General features: G+C 37.0%; 1 protein-coding gene across 1 annotated transcript; it reads right to left on the bottom strand.

Moving 5' to 3' along the window:
- Positions 1-981: 981 nt before the first annotated feature.
- On the bottom strand, positions 982-17617 carry LOC113239270 (the record flags this gene model as incomplete). The annotated part of the gene is made up of 9 exons (XM_026476191.1): positions 17522-17617; positions 16310-16475; positions 13717-13825; positions 12224-12358; positions 10012-10172; positions 8472-8692; positions 6394-6499; positions 3225-3326; positions 982-1116 (listed from the first exon to the last, which is right to left on the bottom strand). Coding segments are annotated over exons 1-9 (1230 nt in total), but the record flags the coding sequence as incomplete, so codon positions are not given.
- Positions 17618-21468: the final 3851 nt, after the last annotated feature.

The raw sequence follows: 21468 nt of genomic DNA, 5'->3' as shown, positions 1-21468 counted from the left end.
TGTCCCAAGTCAACCTATTTAAACGTAGTGACATGTAAAGGAATATGAAAAAACTAAAACGTTGAATTTAAATTGTAATGTCATCGCAGTACTGTCTAATTTTGCTTTCTTCGCTGTCGAAACGAAGACTAAAGCGTGAATGACGCTCTGTATACGATTTTAACGCCCTATAAGTTCGGACACTTTTTAGCGCGTACCCGACGTCCTTATAATTGTAAGTCAATGATTAGGATTAATGTAGACACTGCAGCTTCACCTTTATTTAATACTTGTCACCTACAAGCCTTCAATAGAAGCCAAGGTGGCTAGTTGGTGTTTATCAGAACCATCCCATAAAAACAAAGCAAAAAGTAAGGACGTATTATTTAACATTTGAGTCTGCTATACTGAAATATTATTTAATATATTTTCACGATAATATTATAATAGAATACTTTTAAATAATGAAAATTGCCACCGAAGTTAATATTGAAAATTACCCACTAATGAGTGTGCAATTTGCTTATCTATAAATAAATACCGTTTGGAAGGGAACTTTGATAATAAATTTGTGCTAAAGTGATGTAACCTGTTCATTATTTAAAACTCAACCAAATGTAAAAGAGATGTAATCTACATTTTTAACCGACTTCAAAAAAGGAGGAGGTTCTCAATTCGACTGTATGTTCTTTTTTGTTGTTTTATTGAAGTACTGCCATTTTACCTATTTCTACTGCCAAGCAGTAGTGTGTGCATTACTGCGTTCCGGTTTCAAAGGGGAAGGGAGTGAATTACAGGCACATGAGACTTGTCAACTTGTCTCAGGGTGACAGGGCGCAGTGGAAGTGCCCCTCAGATCTTTGTAATTTAACGCTCTTATAGACAGGCGTGTAGCTTCCTATCAGGCGCACGACTTGCTCGTTCCGCCACTTGATATTATTAAAAAATATAAATATACATATGTGGCAACACCATTAGAGTCTGCCACTCGTGATCACTTACTTTAGTGGGCTCAACCAAAGTGACTTTGAAGTTTTTCAACAAATTTTGCAATTCCTCACTGATGGCTGCAGTGCCGTTGAAACTCTGAAGACGTCTGAACGCGTAGGCGGGAATGCCTTCCACTATTATATAAAGCTGAAATCAAAGATAGATTTAGCACATCACTTTTAATGGATATGAAACAATTTTTAACAGGATAAATTATTTGATCCTCGACATTGACTTACAAATAAATGCACGACGGGTCTAATACAAAAACCACGAAAAAATGTCCCAAGTCAATCTATTTAAACGTAGTGACATGTAAAGGAATATGAAAAAGCTAAAACGTTGAATTTAAATTGTAATGTCATCGCCGTACTGTCTAATTTTGCTTGCTTCGCTGTCAGTCGAACAAACGAAGACTAAAACGTGAACGACGCTCTGTATACGATTTTAACGCCCTATAAGTTCGGACAATTTTTAGCGCGGACCCGACGTCCATATAATTGTAAGTCAATGATCCTCGAAGATATATTTGATCTATTGTAAGTGCAGCCGCTGCAACAATTAATGAACGACGTTATACGCGTCGGGAGGCCTTCATTGGTCCTGAGCCCTTTATAGAAATAGCACACAGCCTGGCAAAGCTCACTTTGCTGAACGAGAGCTCCCACGACTCCCGAGACGTGTGGCTGCAGATTAATGGTCTTGAGCATTCTAAAGCCCTGTTAGCTGCCTTCAGTGCCAAACACAGTAGAGAAGCTCTGTCACTGAACAGGAATGGCATCAGAATGCTGACTAGAGCCTTAACAGGACATTGTAGTTTGAATAAGCACATGTCAAATATTGGACCTAGAGAAAACAGAGAATGTAAATTCTGCCACGAGGCGGTTGAAACTCCTGTGCATCTCTACACCCAGTGCTGCCCTCTGCTGGGCGTGAGAAGTTCCATACTGGGTAGGCACAGGCCACACCCAGAGGACATAAAAACTGTCGGAGCCAGGAAAGTCCTTCAGTTCCTTAATGCTGTTGGTCTTGGCTCCGAGCTGTGATTAGTGGTGATCACAATAGATCATTTATGGTCGCAGTGATGAGGGGCCTCATAGGCTCCAAATGGAGCCACCCTAATAATAATAATAATAATATACGCAGCTGCTCAAAAGGGCTTTTATTCGGAGATGTAGAGCCTACATCAGAGTCGGTGTCCGTTTGAACATTTGCTATAAATTAATAGTAAATAAAGTTGCATTTATACCTAATATTGTTTTTATTATTAAACCTCAATGGTCAAGCACAATTCAAAATAAAGAATGGTTCATTAAATTTTTATTGAATTGATATTCAATTATTTTTTGTGAAATTACTCCACTAGTTTGGAATACTTAGAAAGAAATTCTTCGATCTGGCCGGATTCAAACCGACGTCTTTTAGCAAACCGCGCCAGACGCTATGCCAACTGAGCATAGCGTCTTAGTTGGTTTTCAACGACTTTTTAGCCGTAGCGCCATCTATGAGAAATCTACGAAAGTATATCGTCACCCAGTTTGGTAACTTTACAGCTACCAGCCCTGGCTAGAGATGTCGCTATTAATTGTAATTAATATTATTTTCTGAACGTAGACAAATATGCGCTAGTCCTAAACAAAATAAAAGAACAGCCGGCACTATTCTTAAAAATCGATGCAATAAGCGCCATCTAATTGACTTGTTTGTTATTGTAGCAGACCCCGGTACCAGCCTGTACCAGGCGTCGCAGCTCCTGCGCTGGCGCGCACGCAGCGAGCGCTGTCGATCTCAAGATGACATTCCAAGTACCCACGTACTGGCTGTTCTAAGCTTCCCGCGCTTTTCGCTACCACGTAATCTCATTTCCGAATTCCTCGTGCTTAACTTTCACCTCTTCTTTGTTTCGCTTCTTATACTTCTATAAACTGTTTATCTTCAATTTTCAACCTTCTTGTGCGTAACTGTACTTCATTTCGTTATGTATTTTCATACTCCGCATCATCTGCTAGCTTATAAAGCCGCTTGCCTGCTCTGCCTGAACCAGCGCTTAGCCACTACGTCCTGGGTTCGATTCCCGGCCGTACTACCGCACTTGTTGGGTTACACCAGTATTCCCCATTACCATTAGAAATTGGAGTAGATTAGATAAATTGCAGATTATTCATGGGGGGTCCCCATGGCCACATCAGCATCAATTGTAAGCATTGTAGTGTATGCCATCAATATGATAAGAAGAAATGTTGCGAGGTACTTACAGCGGCGTTGAAAGGTCTTTCTCCGCCAGTAGAGAATTCCACCATTATTAGTTCTGGTAATCCACTCCCGCCGCCCACCGTAAGAAGCTGGAAAGCTGGACCCTTAAAGTATAACAGCATTCAATTAAATATAGCTGAAAAACTTCACCTGCTTAAAATAGGCGATTTTATTTTAATGAAGTATTATAGTCTGTTCAAATCCATTTTGAACGAAATGTAAACAAAATGGTTTGGTTGAATTTCTAAAGTAATCACTCAATAAATGGAATAAGTAACACTTTCACGTCCATTTCGAAGATTTGACTTGATATCTCATCGCTTTTGCCAAGAATATTAATTTGAATAACATCGTAAAATCGTATTTGAAAAATGGTAGTGTAAAAAGTGAGATTTTTTTATTAAAGATGTAATGGACAGTCTATGGTTACATAGGGCTGTACGGAAAAAAACATTCAGTTCATTCAATTAAAGTTTTTGTAAAGTTAAGATTTCGGAAGTTTAAATGTGTTTTTATAGATTATGTAATGAAAATCGATAGTTAAAGAAATCGATTCATGAAATAATTGATTCGTAGTTGGCAGTCAAATTGGCCATCACTAAACCGTCTATGGTCGGGTCTGTGACTTGTTTGTTTACTTTTTGTTTAAAATGGATTGAAACGAAGTACAGCTACTTATTTATAACAGTTCAGAGCGAGGGCTGCCCTTAAATAACTGCCTCCGTGACCGAACGGTTACTATGCCGGACTGCCACGCAAAGGACCCAGGTTCGATTCCTGGCCCGGAAGAAATATTTCTATGGCCTACATTTATTTCTCTCGTGAGTTTGGGTGTAATTTGTGGTTGTCTATGATGTGTGTCCATGGCACCCGCGACACAGGGCTTCCTTAATGCGGGGCTATGTTGAGTGTGTGCGTTATTATTATTATATTATTACTAACGGGTAGCTATGACTACTAGTTCTGTAATGCACAACGAGAAGTGTGCGTACCAACAGTCCCGGTACCTATCTGGAATTGTCAGAAAGGTACCAGAGTTGTATCAGAGTTGTTCAGTACGTACACACGAGGTCGTTTACCCAAGACCTTTTGAGCACCGGATGAAGTCTCTGTCAACGGGCTCTAGGGTCAGGACTTGACTGATAAGGTCCCGGTGCAGGCTTGCTTGCGCAGGTTATAGTGCCCTTCTCGGATACCCTAACCGCTCACGCGATGCGCTCATCCTACCGCAAAATGGCGGCTATTTGGTTTCGCAAATTAGAAAAGTATTCAGTTTAAATAGATGTTTTTAAAAATAAAAATTGTTATTCTGCATTGCTAAATAAATACCCTCCGTACTACAATAAAAACATCTCAAATAAAATGCAGTAATACACCGCAAATCCTGCACTTAAAAAGCACTAATGAAATTTTTGGTGTACTTGGGTAAATATGATAATATTCCGTTTGAGTGGTTCTAATGTTTACCATGAAATTACTCCTTAAAATATAGTTTATAAATATTTATATTCAGGGTAAACTTAAAAAACGCAACTTACGGTATGTTTTCAATAAATAAACACCGAAATCACCAGCCCAAACAATAACACACACGATTGTAGTGACGTATTTTTGAAGTTGTTTATTTTTTTAAGTGACAGACCCAGGCATTAAAAACTTTATGGTTTGCTAGAGTAGTTACCGAAATAGCAATTAGTATTAGTTCTTTTACCTGTTATAACTTCGATATCCGATAAATCGGCATAAAATCATCACCGGCACCTCTAGGTATGCTTCCAGAGACGCATGAATCGCGTGAGCGATTAAGAGCGTTTTCACCCTATATCCGATTCGTATAAATTCCGAATCCGAGAAATGGCGTCCGAAATATCACAGGGATCATTTTATCTTTTTTTTTTAAATATTAAGCGACTGGACGAACAAGTCTTCTGGCTTGTCCATAACAGTTGCACTCAGAGCTACGCCTGTCACCCAGAGACATAAGTTGACAAGTCCCATGTGCCTGTAATTTCACAAGCACCCTTACCGTTCAAAACCGGAACGCAGTAATGCTCACATTACTGCTTGGCGGCAGAAATAGGTAAGGTGGCAGTACTTCTCTGAACGAAATTTTTCACAAACAGTTCTACTGCTAATAAATGTCTTTAGGTGTACAAGCGATATTCATATGTTCTTGCATTTGAATAGGACTTGGTGGAGCGACATCCGAATTCGGTCCGCGTTTTTTAGATTTCATCAATCAAATGCAAGGCACAAACACGCTAAGGGTCGGTAGAGAAGGTCACTATAAACTATAAGTAATTTCAAGTTTTTTAAAACTAAGTTTACGTTTAAAAAACATTTGAGGGAATTTATATTCGATAGGCAAAAACTGGGTATTCCTAAACGCTTTACATAGCGGAGGCTTCTAGAATGAAGTCCCCTTGCTTCTTGGACATTTATTATCATCATTTTATGCACATAATTCTCACGTGATACTAACATATGCACGCTACATTCACCTCACAATGTTTTTGTTGTTGATGCACCGCAACGCGCTACCCTCGAAGGTGGTGGCTGAAAATCAGTGCCTTGCTCGTGAGCAAATTTTGCACTGAGCCACGACCTATTTGGCTTGCTTTAGCACACACACACAGCTGTTGATAATTAGGTTAGTATTATGTTTTTATGCTTTTTTTTCGTTTTAATTTTGATTTCTGTGTGTCTCTTAATCAATTTACTCTATTATATTGTTGTGTGTGTGATGCAAGACAATAAACGTTTTATCTATCTATCTATCTATCTATCTATCTAAAGTAGAGAGACATGAGTGTGTCCTAAGAAGATACTATTATATCGGATACATTTCGAGGAGTGAGCGCAGGAATTTCTCATTTAGTTCCACCCTCACCGTTCCTCCTTGGGTCGACTAGAAGGTCCGGAACACTCCAGCCTTATGTCGTTGATTTACCACCTATTCGCACTAAGCGCTTTGCTTCCTCCGTTCTGATGCGTACGGCAAAGGACTGCTCTGTGTTTCCCGAAAAGTACAATTTGGGACTATTCAAGGCTAGAGTGAATAGGCATTTTTTAGGCAGATACGTCCCATTGTCGCTTAACATCAGGTCAGATTGTGGCCAAGCACGTGACTATTATATATTTAAAAAAACTACTTAAAATCTTAAACTTTACCTGTACGTCCAAAGTCGGTTCCTGACTGATGATGTAGTTATTTGTTGCCCAGAATTGTAATCCTGGGTTTCTTAGTTGATTGGTTACAAATGGTATATAGTGAGAACTAAAAGAACAGATAAATAATACAACAATAATAATAATAATAAATCAAATTAAAACTTATTCACATTCAATGCAATTACATCGACCCCTCCTACGTAAAGTATCGTATGTCGAAATTGCCAAGTTTACAGAGAAGCATTTTAAAGTTCTCCGTTTTATTCGGCAAAGCTTGTTACTCAAATAGAGTGATCATCTAATACATCATCTAGCCGATATCTAGGATTTTATAATACTCTATGTGAGTAACGAGCTTTGTCGAATAAAACTGAGAAATGCTAAAGTCACGTGTTGTGCTTATTTCAGTGAATTCAGAATTTTTAAAAGGCTCCTTTGTAAACTTGGCAATTTCGACATACGATACTTTACGTCGGAGGGGTCGACATATACATTCAACGCTTTTGGAGTTACAAAATATTGTCTCTGCCTTTGAGCATTGAAAAAGAAAGAAAACAATTCTTTTTAACCGACTTCCAAAAAGGAGGAGGTTTTCAATTCGACTGTATGTTTGACTGAACTGAAAAAGTTTCATTTACCATTTTTCAAAAAAAAGATGGCCTATTTTTACTTATATAAAATATCAAATATGACGCTACTCAAACGCTCTACTGCCTCCTGATTGGTTAAAATATAAGCGGTGCTTGGCCAATCACGGACTCTTCAGTTTTTTGTTTTCCATCGTTTGCTATCTAGACAGAAGAACAACCTTTGCTATCTACACAATGGTGATTGTTTGTCAAATATATCAAATACAGGTAGCCATGTGAAATGCCACATCGAGTATATAACCAGAAATAGAGACGAAATGCATTTAATTTGTTTGAAAACTATTCTGCCAAATCATTACAGTGCCAACTGCGCTCCAATTGGCCAGCTCGAATTCGAAGCAATTCATGGGTGTCGTCAATTGTTTCACTTCAAATCTACCAGTTTAACTTGAGTTTTGCTGTAATGAACGAAAATTAAAAAATTACATATTTAATATTTAATTACCGATGAAGCCGTTTGTTTAGTAATGTAGTAATTAGATGTTTTGCTGTGTTTCCCACATCACCGAATGGAACAGTCCCCCTTAATTAGTGATAATTATCTTTTCTACAATAAATTCAGAATATTTCCGGAATATAGGGCGACGTACAAACAGGTCAGTTGTTGACTATTTCAGCTTTCTCATTTTGTTTGGTACGGTTGCACTCAACGGGTAATATTAAGTCTGTTCATTTTATAAAGTACTGCGTTACATTTGTGTAAATAGTTTAAAGTTTATTTGTTGTGTATATGTATCTCGTTTTATTCCAATAAGGATCAAACATGTATTCAGTTGAAGTAATGAGTAAAATAGAGAATATGCCTGTTTGATCCGACTCGCGCGCAGATGAGATCATACTCAGCTAAGGCGACTACTTACACACCTGAAGCGGAGGATAAGGTAGTATAAGTAGGTCGCCCGGTACAAATCGCCTGCGAGCGCACAACTTAGGCCGTTATTTACCACTTATGTAAGTTTTAAGACATTATGTAAAAGTTAGCAGTAAGTAATGTATAATAGGAAAGCATTTGTAATAAATTAATATGTGAAACATGAATAAATGGTACGAAGGGGTGGGGTAACTTTTGACGGGAAAAGGAAGGCTCGCCCACCTATAAAAGGCGCACTGGCGCCAATAGATACACAGTCCAAAAACAGCTTAAGCTCGAAACGAAGAAGAGACAAAACCAGCCTCCAGATGTTCATAGTATATAACCGGCAGTTTTATTGAAACCAGTCATAGGTGCCTCCCATACAAATTTGTGATTTCAGCGCAAACGAGAATTGATTTAAAAATGATATAAGGCCCATTTGCCTGGTCAGTTGCCAGGGATGAATGGCCCTTATTTCGTCTCTATTTCTGGTTATATACGTACTCGATGGAAGTGTCACCATAATATTATACTATGGTAATAGTCTAGGTGTTTTCAATAGCCTAGATACTTACGCAATCTTATATCGATAATAAAACCGATTTTTTTCCAGACTCTTAACAGTGGAGTACCAAAACTTTTTCAACTGATTGTTGTTGCAATTCTTTACATAATCGTGTATATTCAGGAAGTCCCTCGACGTGTGTGAGGAGCTTAAGAATGCATGTAAAGCGATGATTCGGAGTTGTATATGTTCTGTTGAGTTTGTTATTATCGGCAACGCGTTTGATAGGCTCTGAAAAAAAAAGAATGTAATAACTTTGTATTATTGAGATTTTTTATCAAATAACTCCACTAGTTTGTGTAATAAAGATCGAATACATAGAAAAAAACGACGACGGCGACGAATGCCAGTACTTATAAGCACCCGGTTACACGAGGCGAAAGTTTGCGCGCCGCCGCCGTGACCGCCCAGTTACTACGCCTTCGTGTCCGTTAATGGCGAATCTGAATTATATTTACTAGGCAACAGCATTTAAATTCCTCTGAATAATATAACCGTGCGCCCGCTGCGTAGATCAAATTCAAGTCAGCCTCGCCCACGTGCCCGGGACGCTTATTTAAGTTAAAACGTAAAAGTTAAATAAATAGAGCGAATTTTGCCATGACTCCACTCGTGTCGAATGCGCCCTTAAAGGTCTATATAGAATTTCTACAACTCGGTAATTTGACCTATGGCTCAGATGGTAAGAGCAATGCTACGGTGCAGCGTGGTCGCGGGTTTAAGTCCCACCGGGTCGAAGAAATTTTTCTATGATTTCGATCTTTGTATTAAATAATCATGTTATAACTTTGTTTAATATATTATCAATGTTACAATAGGTACCCTACGTACCACTATACAGGGTTGTTTGTAAAATGCTAACAACCTACATTACCAACATCATAAACAACAAACTTTTGTTCTATTATTTTTTTACAAAACATAATTCAGTTTTTAACAGGTAGAGCTCCTTGTAGAAGAGTTCGTCCAGGGTAGTACTGCCACCTTACCTGTTTTTTCGCCAAGCAGTAATGACAGCATTACTGTGTTCCGATTCTGAAGAGTAGCGGTGCTGGCAAAGTTACAGGCACATGGGACTTATCAACTTATGTCTCAGGGTGCAGTGACAATGCCCCTTTGATCTTTGTGATTTAAGCCTCTAAGTGACACTGCAACTACTATAGGCAAACGCATTTGCCTATTCGTAATAGTTGCAGTACCATTCAGAGGCAAATCCACAATCACCATGAGACGTAAAGTAAACAAGTCCCATGTGCCAGTAGCTTCACCAACATTTTTATCCTTCAAGTCCGGAACGCAGTAATGTGAGCATTATCAGTACCCGTACTTCCCTTGACGAACTCTTTCACAAGGAGAGCTACTGCTACTAAATTATATGTACATATGTCACAACGAGTGTAATTTTTATGTATATGTATATATATGTAGCTACGTTTGTTTCTTTGGCTTGTCATGTAAGCCTAGTTGTTATTCTCTTCCCTGTGCTGTAGATATTTTTTGTTTTTAGAAGGTAACTTTCATAATAAAAATGTAATGTGGTTGGAACATACGGTCTCCTTCCAAATGCCAAGAGCAGCGAGCGCAGTCCACAACCGTTCATGCGGCTCTTTGTGCGTATCTGTGTGTATCTCGGTGAGATAGTGCGCTACGCTCTGGCCTATGTTCGTTAGACCTTGAAGCCAGACTAGACGATCAAGGTATTGCGGGAAATCTGGAATAATAGACAACACTGCATTCACTAAAATTCCATGGGTACATCTAAGATTCCGATTAAAATTTTTGAAGTGACCAGTGATTGGCAGTGGGTTAAAACCCAATCAACCCGCTCGGGCTTTAATGGGCCCAAAGTGCTGAGTTTTAATCCATTTGTTCCCAAAATCGTAGGAGAAAACGGTAATAAAACGGCTATTTTCTCCTGATATGACATATCAGGAGAACTACATGTAGTATAGTATGTTTGGTAATAGGACAATCATAGGCAAAAGGAGACAGGAGCTCAAACCATGTTAGACCTGTGCTGTGAGTCTCCTGACCTCCAACACTACATTACATTACAAATACTAATTTTCAATTGATGATCCATGACATAGGGATGAGAAAAATAAAACAGAAGGAGGAAACTATTGGTGTAATTCCATACTTATTACAAATTTCGATGTAATAAATCTTTTTTACTGTGGGGGAACGCCGTAGATGTAGGTAGGGTTTTTATAATACAAAAAAAAATGCATTCGCGCAATTTGTGGCGCTAAAGCAGATGACACATGCAAGCCCCTATTTAAAAAACTAAACATCTTACCTCTCCCCTGTATGTATATCAGAGACATCTGTGTGTTTGTTAAGACTAATCCTAAACATTTTAAAATACGTGGCGAATATTTTTTGAAATATTTCGCCACGTATTATATATAGTATAGAAAAACACGTCCTAAAATTATGAATCAATTATATCAACCTCGTTGCCATAAAATAATTTATACAAATAACTGCTCCAACATGTGAATTAAGATTTTTAATAATTTACCAATTGACATTAAATTACTACACGGACATAATTTTAAACTACAATTGACAAGATGGCTTATGACACATTGCTTCTATAGTAACAAGGAATACTTTGAATTTAGAAATATTTGACATTTTAATTAACTTCAATTACCTGTACCAATAAATTCCAATACATTTGCACACCTGCTTGCAGGTTGAATACATTGTACCAATTTAATTTAAGACCTGTATATTTACTGTATTCTGGCAAATAAACATTAATCTAAACTTTAGACGAAAAATGGGCACACAATACCTACCGTGCAATCCTGTGGAATTTCACTTACTACTAGGGATGAACATTACGACTCGATTTTTATGAAAAACGATTCAAGTGTATATGATAACGAGTTTTTGTATATAGATTCATTTCAAAGCGACTTTCAAGCGAAGCGATTCAATAGAGAGGCAAAATATGTAAGCAAGCAATAAACATTTTGTAATAATAATTTACAAAAATTTTGTTGTGAACAATTTTTGCCCTCGATTAAAACCCAGCGATAAATAAGCGCTGGGTTAAAACACGGACGCTTGCCTGTCTCTATATCATTTAAAATAAAAAATACCTACTCAATCTACCCTTGAGTAGGCCAAAATTGTAGTTTTATGGAATTGCAGTAGACTCAATTTACATCACCACGGAAGGCAATGGAAGTGAACGAAATCAAACATAGCATAATTAACTTTATATCAATATATAACTTACAAACTAGATACGATACGTTAGCTGCGGGAAACTCGTATCTAATTTGTACGTTACACAATAACACATAAGGTTTATTATGATATACGGAAATTGCAATGTAAATTAAGAGTATATAACCTCAAATGGCTTTAGTTGATTCTGCATAACAGTGAAAGCGTTGAATCAATCTCTTTGAAAAAAATATATAGTAAAATTGTGAATATACTCTGATTACTATATGATGTAAAAACACGATAGAAAAAGGACACAAACTTTCCTCTTTGATGGACTTCTTTTATATCAACTGAACTAAATAGAACACTTGTAATATAGATATTCATTTTTGAAACAGCTTTTATTTCGTTTGTAAAAAAAAAAAATCTGATATAAAGACAGTATCTCTGCAGTAGAACCGATTAGCACGGGGGAACAATTGAATTCGTGTTGCGGTAGTACCGACTCGTAAGCCTTGAAAATAATAATAAACAGATAGCGTCCATTTTCATAAACAAAAGAGCAAATCAACTTACAATTGTACATTCTCAGGTATTTATCGTAAATGTCATCGAAGTACTGTTGATCGAAGGAGGCGTCCATTGCTTTGCCGACCATAGTTGCGAAGCTCAAAATGCCTGCGTGCCGGATCTCTTGTGGAAAATCTACGCCTAGAAAGCATTTTCACAACACAATGTTAACAATATTGAGGCACGTTATGAGGAAGAATAAGTATTCAGAGAGTTTTTTCAGAAATCCGAAACCATAGAAGATACAAGGAAACTGTCTTAAGAACCATTTAGTCTTTTTGTGAAAACAATAGTGGCATGGATCATCGTCATAATTTTTTTTGGTCAAGGGTTTGGTGCTCAGCAACTCAGTTTCATGGAGAGATCATTTCATTGTATAGGACGAAAAATCGAGACAGCAGGAGTTGGAAAATGAATAAAATTGACTCATTTTTTTTAGTGCTAATAGATTAAATTTTTTACAAGGATTACTTAGTTATATCGGAAGAACAAAATTGGGACAGCAGAAATTGGTTCAATGCAAGAACAGTCGTACATGGTAACCTAATGGTTAAGATCTACTGCCTCTCAAGCAGAAGCCGTGGGTTTAAATCTGGGTTCTATTTTTTATGATTATCGAGTGACGGTGTAAGCAAATGCATATGGTAAGGGACACGCGTTCCCAAAATAGGTGCGTTGCAACTCAGAGCTTTAACCGCTCACGCGACACATGCAGCCGTAGACGCATACCACACCTAGAGGTGCCGGTGATGATTTTATATCGATTTATCGGATATCGAAGTTATAACAGGTAAAAGAACTAATATTAATTGCTATTTCGGTAACGACTCTAGTAAACCATAAAGTTTTTAATGCCTGGGTCAGTCATTTAAAAAATAAACAAGTTCAAAAATACGTCACGACAATCGTGTGTGTTATTGTTTGGGCTGGTGATTTCGGTGTTTATTTATTGAAACCTTCCCGTAAGTAACGTTTTTTAAGTTTACCCTGAATATAAATGTTTATAAACTATACTTTAAGGAGTAATTTCATGGTAAACGTTAGAACCACTCAAACGGAATATTATCATATTTATCCAAGTACACCAAAAATTTCATTAGTGCTTTTTAAGTGCAGGATTTGCGGTGTATTAATGCATTTTATTTAAGATATTTTTGTTGGTAGTACGGAGGGTATTTATTTAGCAATGCAGAATAATTTTTATTTATAAAAACTTGTATTTAAACTGAATGCTTTTCTAATTTGCGAAACCAAATAGCCGCCATTTTGCGGTAGGAGGAGCGCATAGCGTGAGCGGTTAATTGCCAAGATCTGAAGGACACTGCCACTGCGCCCGGCTACCTGAGACATTCTCATATGCAGTATTTTCTCAGCAACCTTATCCCTTAAAACGTTACAATTAGGTATGGTAGCACTGCTTCCTTGAACAAGCTCTTTCACAAGGAGCTCTACTGCTGGAACAGGAAATTCTCTAATTTAAGATACATGAAAAGACTTACCAAGCTTAGTAAAGACTTCCAATTCTTCCAGCAGAGGACGATTATAGTCAACGAGATTGAATGGAAGTTTGCGAAGTAGGGTTACCAAAGTTGCGTCTTCTATTTTGGCCTGTGAATGATATTTTCCATCATTTGAATCATTGACTTACAAATAAATGGACGACGGGTCTAATACAAAAACCACGAAAAAAATGTCCCAAGTCAACCTATTCGAAATTTAAATTGTAATGTCATCGCAGTATCGCGCTGTCAGTAGAACAAATGAAGACTAAAGCGGAGTTTGACGCTCTGTATACGATTTTAGCGCCTTACAAGTGCAGACACTTTTTAGCGCGGACCCGACGTCCATATAATTGTAAGTCAATGATTTGAATGTAAAATTTTAATTACGATGATAATGATGACCCTGATGGTCGAGCGACTTACATACCAGTTTTCATGGTGTAGCCATCTCTGTGGTCCCGGGTTAGATCACCGACCGGGTCAATGTAGAAAAACTTTTCTATACTGTCTAGAATTGTAGTGTATCGATGCGCGATTGCGAATGATTATAGTATTCTACTCATTAGTAATTACTAACCCTGTCATCCGAGTGTCAAATTAGTAACCTACTTATTTTCGTATTCGAATGATTTCAATAACCATTCATTACTGTACTTCGTTTCAATCCATTAAAACAAAACGTAAACAAACAAGTCACTGACCCGACCGTAGACGATTTAGTGATGACCAATTGTAATGCCAACTACAAATCGATTAATTAATTGAATGAATCGATTTGTTCAATTGAGTCTTATTAGCGGTTTTTCCCTACATAACCTTTTAAAGCATAGTTAAAATTTCCTAAATCCTAATTTAAAATCCTCCTTCAAATACTTTACAAGAACTTTAATTGAATGAACCGAATGTTTTTTCTTACAGCACTATGCAACCAAGTCATAGATGTGTAGATGAAAAATAACCTCACTTTTGGACTACCATTTCTCAAACACAATTTTCCGATGCTATTCAAATTAATATTGTTGGTAAACGTGATGAGATATCAAGTCCAAATTTATTCGATTTATTGACTTACAATTATATGGACGTCGGGTCCGCGCTAAAAAGTGCCCGAACTTATAGGGTGTTAAAATCGTATACAGAGCGTCATTCACGCTTTAGTCTTCGTTTGTTCGACTGACAGCGAAGCAAGCAAAATTAGACAGTACTGCGATGACATTACAATTTAAATTCAACGTTTTAGCTTTTTCATATTCCTTGACATGTCACTACGTTTAAATAGGTTGACTTGGGACATTTTTTTCGTGGTTTTTGTATTAGACCCGTCGTCCATTTATTTGTAAGTCAATGAGTGATTGCTTTAGAATTTTAACCAAACAGTTTTGTTTACGTTTTATTCAAAACGGATTGGATTTTAATTAGTAGTACTAATCCATAGATTCCATAGAGCATGCCCAACCCTCTCTGACATATGGTAAATACCGTATTTGTTACGGGGACAGAGATATTTTGATATGGACATAATTCCGACAGAATAATCATTTGAATCGTGCGCCAGACCGAATGGCAAAGGCATTCGGTATCGGTAATTATTCTACTCGAGTCGAATGATTGTGCTTGGATTTGCTTAGGCGAATGATTTGCCCATTCGAATGTTTACTATGAGTAACATTCAAAATCGAGCATAGCGATTATAGCGACATCTCTTTAAAATCGTTTAAAGTCAAAGTCAAAGTCAAATTCAAAGATTATTTATTCCATAGGTAAAATAAATTTACACTTGAAAACGTCACAGTTAAGTAACTGCTCGTTCACTACGCTGACCTCCCTGAGAAGAACGAGCAAGAAACTCTAGGGATTGCTCTTTTCAAATAAACTTAAATGCTATGGAATACACTTTGAATCAAATTTGTGTGGATTCTGGAGCCATGTCATCTTTCCATACATCTTTATCTAACACGTAGTCTTCAATTTTGTAATATGATTTTTCGACCAAAATATTTTTAATGTAGTTTTTAAACTTAGGAATTGATAAACTTAATATATGCCCCGGAATCTTATTGTAAAAACGTATACAGTTCCCCATAAAAGAGTTGTTTAGTAAACTAATTTGTTTCTTCGTTTTATCGATTGGCAGACTATAGTGTAAACCTCTTTAGATTATGAGTTAAGTCTTCAAGTCCCTCTTCCCCCGATGACCCTCTTTACCCACCTAATCTTAAAGGTTTTCTTTCAACATTACAACGTAAGCTGGAATAACTAACCTAAAGTTACCTAACTGGGTGACGAAATACTTTCATAGATTTCACGTAGATGGCGCTACGGATAAAAATTCGTTGAATAACCAAATACAAAGATCCAACAACAAACACATAGAAAAATTCGTGGTCCGCTGGTTCGTTCCGTGGCTTAGTTGGTATAACGTCTGGCACGGTATGCTAGAAGACGTTGCTTCGAATAAGGTCAGATCGAAGGAATTTTTTGTGAGTGTTCGATCTTTACATTAATAATTATAACAAACTAGTGGACTGATTTCACAAAAAATAATTGAATATCAATTCAATACAAATTGAAATAAACTGGAATAACTAACCTTCTGATCGATCACCATGTGTCTGATAAGCCTGGCAGCGGCCTCGTTCCTCACGTAAGGGAGAACTTCCAAAAAGAGATTCCTAGCGGTCTCCAGCTCATAGCTCGTGCCGAAAACGTCTTTCAAAAGTTGTTTTAAAGAAGGATACTGGAGTTGGGACATTGTACTGGAAGATTAAACAAACACGTGACTAGATTGTAAATGAAAAGTGACAAGAATTAAAGGCACATAGGGTTTGTCAACTTATGTGTCAGGGTGATGGGCGCAGTGGCAGTAATAACAATAATAATAATAAACCATAGGAAATGAAACTATTTTTCCGGATTTAAATCGCGTATATTTGTTTTTTCAAACAAACCGACGTTTCGGGCCCTTTACAGGTCCCAAAGAAACATTCCAATTTACGCTACATTAAGTTTTTGTAAAATTAAAAATAAGGTATTTAATTAATAACTATTGTAACTATAGTGAAAAGAAATAGGGTGATTTGCATCAATATTAGACATAACTGTTTGAAGACTGTACCACCTCAGTCAACCGTGACCATGGCACCTGTAAATGGCCCGAAACGTCGGTTTCTTTGAATAAACAAATATACGCGATTTAAATCCGGAAAAATAGTTTCATTTCCTATGTGTAACAATCGCGAAACCCTAAGAACTCGATATAATAATAAACCATTTAGATAATTGTTAATAATAATTTATAATAATAGTAATAATAATTAATAATTAATTAATTAATAATAATAATTCAGGTAATTGCGATAAAGTTATGAGTGGCATTGCAACTACTATCGCACAATCGCACAACATAGCCCACAGGCAGCTACAGGAATGTCGCTATGTAATATACATATGTAATTTTAAATCCGGAAAAACATTTTAATTTGCAATTGATTTAATTCACCGTTTAAGGAACGATGAACGATTAAGGAATAGTCCATTGAACAAAAATCAACCTAAATGTTGATAGATCGTCTAGTTAACCATCGACCATGAACAGATGCGTTTCGTAACGGATAACACGTCGAAGACCCATCTCTAGTAGTTTCACTAGCACTCTTACCCTTCAAGTCCGGAACGCAGTAATGCTCACATTACTGAACGCAGTAATGCTCACATACTGCTTGGTGGCAGTACTTCCCTGGACTCTAACACAAAGAGCTCTACTTCTATTGAAAGTGTCAAGAGTCGTGAATTGATTACTTACGTTAATAGATATATGAAATCCAAGCTGTGAATAAATGAAGCATTTCGGACTATATTGTCAGCGTCTATACCCTTGGTCGCTATTTTGAGAAGCATCTGAAAATTAAAATGATATCGAGTTAGGTTTTTGTGATTGCTTAACATTGAAAAATGATTAAAGATGGCGTTTAAACAAATAGCACATAAAAAGTTTGCTTTTTAATATAAGCGCATAAGACCGCTTAGGCTGTATTCCACCAAAGATTGTTCGTGGTAGCTAGGCGGTGTGTACGAGAAAAAAAACGAAAAAGGGGTAAGTTTATTTTTATCATATTTTCTTGCTTTTTTTTTCGTTAATTTAATTTATTTTCCCTTATTATATGATGATATTAAATAAATAAATAACGCACACACTCAATACACCACCGCGCTAGGGAAACCCTGTGTCGCGGGTGGCATGGACAAACACATAGACAACTGCAAATTACACCCAAACTCTCGAGGGAAATAAATGTCGCCACACAAATATTTCTTCCGGCCCGCAAATCGAACCTAGGACCTCTGATCTGACATGGTAACCGTTGAGCTACAGAGGCAAATAATATACAATAATATTGAATCACAGTTTTCAAATTTTATAATTGTTTCATCTTAGGGACAAGGAAGTGGCTGAAAAATAGCGCTGTCTGCGACAACCACTGATCCAGACAGCACAAGCTGACATACTTTTTTTTTTTTTGGCGTACTGTTTATTGTTTTTTTTGTATTATTTGTGTCCAAAAAAGTGTAATTGTGGCAATATTTTTTTTTGTATTTGTAAGTATTTGTACATGTATGTACAATAATAAAAAAAAATATACCAACCTCAAAAGTTTTGTGGAATTACATTTATTTGCCAAATATTGAAAACGATTAACGAAAAATGATTGAAATCCAATAAATCTCATTTATCCCTAATTGACTACCCTTACTAGTGGAATATTTTCTTAAAATTATTTTTTGACGTCCTCCGTGCGTATCGTGCCAGACGCTATACCAACTAAGCCACGGAAGGAACCAGCGGACCTCACGAATTTTTCTATGTGCTTGTTGTCGTGTTTTTGTATTTGGTTTTTCAACGACTTTTTAGTCGTAGAGCCATCTATGAGAAATCTATTAAAGTTTTATCACCCAGTTAGATACCTTTACAGCTAACAGCCCCAGCTAAAAATGTCGCTTATTCATTTATTTCATTTTTTTATTGTATTGATATTCAATTATTTTTTGTGTGAAATGACTCTTATTTTTTTTTATAACGTCAAGTGGCGGGACGAACAAGTCGTGCACCTGATGGTAAACAACACACCTGTCCATAGCAGGTGCAGGGCCACTCAGAGCTTTAAATTGCAAAGATCTAAAGGGGCACTACCACTGCGGCCGTCACCCTGAGACTTAAGTAGACAAGTCCCAGTTACTCTTCAAAACCGGAGCTCAGTAATGCTGACATTAGTGCTTGGTGGCTGAAATAGGTAAGGTGGCAGTACCTCCCTGGACGAACTCTTTCTTACGCACAAAGAGCCGCATGAATGGAACGGAACGGCATTTAGAAGGAGACCGTATGTTCCAATCATATTACATTTTTATTATGAAAGTTACCTTCTAAAAACAAAACATATCTACAGCACAGGGAAGAGAATAACAACTAGGCTTACATGACAAGCCAAAGAAACAAACGTAGCTACATATATATACATATACATAAAAATTACACTCGTTGTGACATATGTACATATAATTTAGTAGCAGTAGCTCTCCTTGTGAAAGAGTTCGTCAAGGGAAGTACGGGTACTTTATTTTAACTGATAATGCTCACATTACTGCGTTCCGGACTTGAAGGGTAAACATGTTGGTGAAGCTACTGGCACATGGGACTTGTTTACTTTACGTCTCAAGGTGATTGTGGATTTGCCCCCACAGATCTCTGAATGGTACTGCAACTATTACGAATAGGCAAATACGTTTGCCTATAGCAGTTGCAGTGTCACTTAGAGGCTTAAATCACAAAGATCAAAGGGGCATTGTCACTGCACCCTGTGAAATAAGTTGATAAGTCCCATGTGCCTGTAATTTTGCCAGCACCGCTTATCATCAAAATCGGAACACAGTAATGCTGACATTACTACTTGGCGAAAAAAACAGGCAGTACTACCCTGGACAAACTCTTTCTTTTCTTTTACTACGCTACTAAAATGGGACTAATACTGAGGGAACCTCTTTCCAACAATGGTGCCAGTGCCGCCTGTTCTTTTTATTATGTTTAGGATTGGCGCCATCTACCCATATAAGGAATCGTTAATTTATACCTTTGTTCGGCGATTAACACATTGCACCGGGTAACGGGTGATTCATTTGGAGCTACTTTTAAATTTATCGGTACTTTTAAGAGGGGGCAGAGGAAAATTCGTAATCTTCGATTTAATTTTAGAGGGGTATATCCACTTTAAAGTTAAAAATAAAATATTGTATGAGTAACTACACGATATATTCAAGCATAGACACTAATCAGAAACATAAAACAATAAAGTTTCCTCGATAGATAAAAATCACGAAATGACCTCTAATTTTCACATTTTTTCGATTCGTCCTCGAAATGCTTACAGGTTATTAGGACAAAAATTAGATAATTAATTATATTTATGCATGATCGAGAACTGTCACTACGGATTTTTTTAAATCCCTTTAGTTTTAGAGTTATTCCGCTAAAACGAATTTGGTACTTTTAATGCGCAAAATTCAACATCTCCTGTCGCATGTCACGCGAACTTCAGGCATATATTTGTCACAAGTGTGGGCGGAGCTAACGTCAAAACTTTTTTGGCATACGCCCTCTTAAATAATTCTAAATTTATCGGGTTATCTTATTATCATATAAAAAAACCACTCCTGACATTTATTTTTAAAGATTATTTCATTCAAATATTGGCCGTAACTGCGGTTAACGTGGTCCATTCTGCAGTTCCAATTTTCGATGACGCGTCCGAGCATTTCGATTGGTATTTGGCGAATAACGCGAGTAATGTTGGCTTCCAATTGCTCAGTCGTACCCGGTTTATCCGTATAGATTTTGGAATTTACATAGCCCCAAAGTAATAAGTCTAGGGGTGTGATGTCACAAGATCTAGGAGTGTGAGTTGGTCGCTTAGATCTTGTGACATCACACCCCTACACTTATTCCTTTTGGGGCTATTGTGACTTTTTAAGAAAATGCTTATTCACTTAGATTTGAATTGCGTCAAAGGCGTGATTTTCAAAGCAAAATTTTAATGTTTGCTTGAATGTAACCATTTCCAAGTCAGATACACTAACTGGTAGTTTGTTGTACGTATTAATTTTCATATTTACGCCCAGTTTTAATGTTTTTACTAATTTGGTTTTATTTGTTACTAGTTTATGTTTACTTCTCGTGTTATATGTATGTATGTGTGATATCTTCGCCATATCATTTTTTTTTTGTTTCATGTATCTCTAATAATGATTTGTATGTATACAGTGAAATTACAGTCATTATTCTATATTTAACAAAGTACTCTCTAGCAAATACACATTTGAGAATACCTGCGATAATTCGTATTGCTCGCTTTTGCAAGAACATCAGTACAACGTTAAAAAACGCAGTTCCGCACTCTATCACGGGGCGGGGTGTAGTGTGATAATTGTCTTATTAACATTCTAGGCCATCTATTTACACGCATATTTGTTAAAGTTCAGAAAATATAAGGTAAATAATTATATTAACATGGTTATTTGTAAATTAAATTATGTATTACAACTCCTCGGTCACGAGCTTCAATTTTGCGTCCTCGGAGCCTGCGGCGAAACAAAGGCTGACTGTAGAGCTTTCAATCTTGCTGTATTTCCGCGTACCGGGAGTAAAATTGAGAACTCGGTGTAGTCTCGAAAATACCGGAAAAAAAATTCGAGAATATTTCG

This window comes from Hyposmocoma kahamanoa, unplaced genomic scaffold, assembly GCF_003589595.1.
Source record: "Hyposmocoma kahamanoa isolate Upper Pololo Valley unplaced genomic scaffold, ASM358959v1 99744, whole genome shotgun sequence".
In the NCBI taxonomy this organism is placed as follows: Eukaryota; Metazoa; Arthropoda; class Insecta; order Lepidoptera; family Cosmopterigidae; genus Hyposmocoma; species Hyposmocoma kahamanoa.
This window is presented reverse-complemented; position numbering and strand designations above follow the sequence as displayed.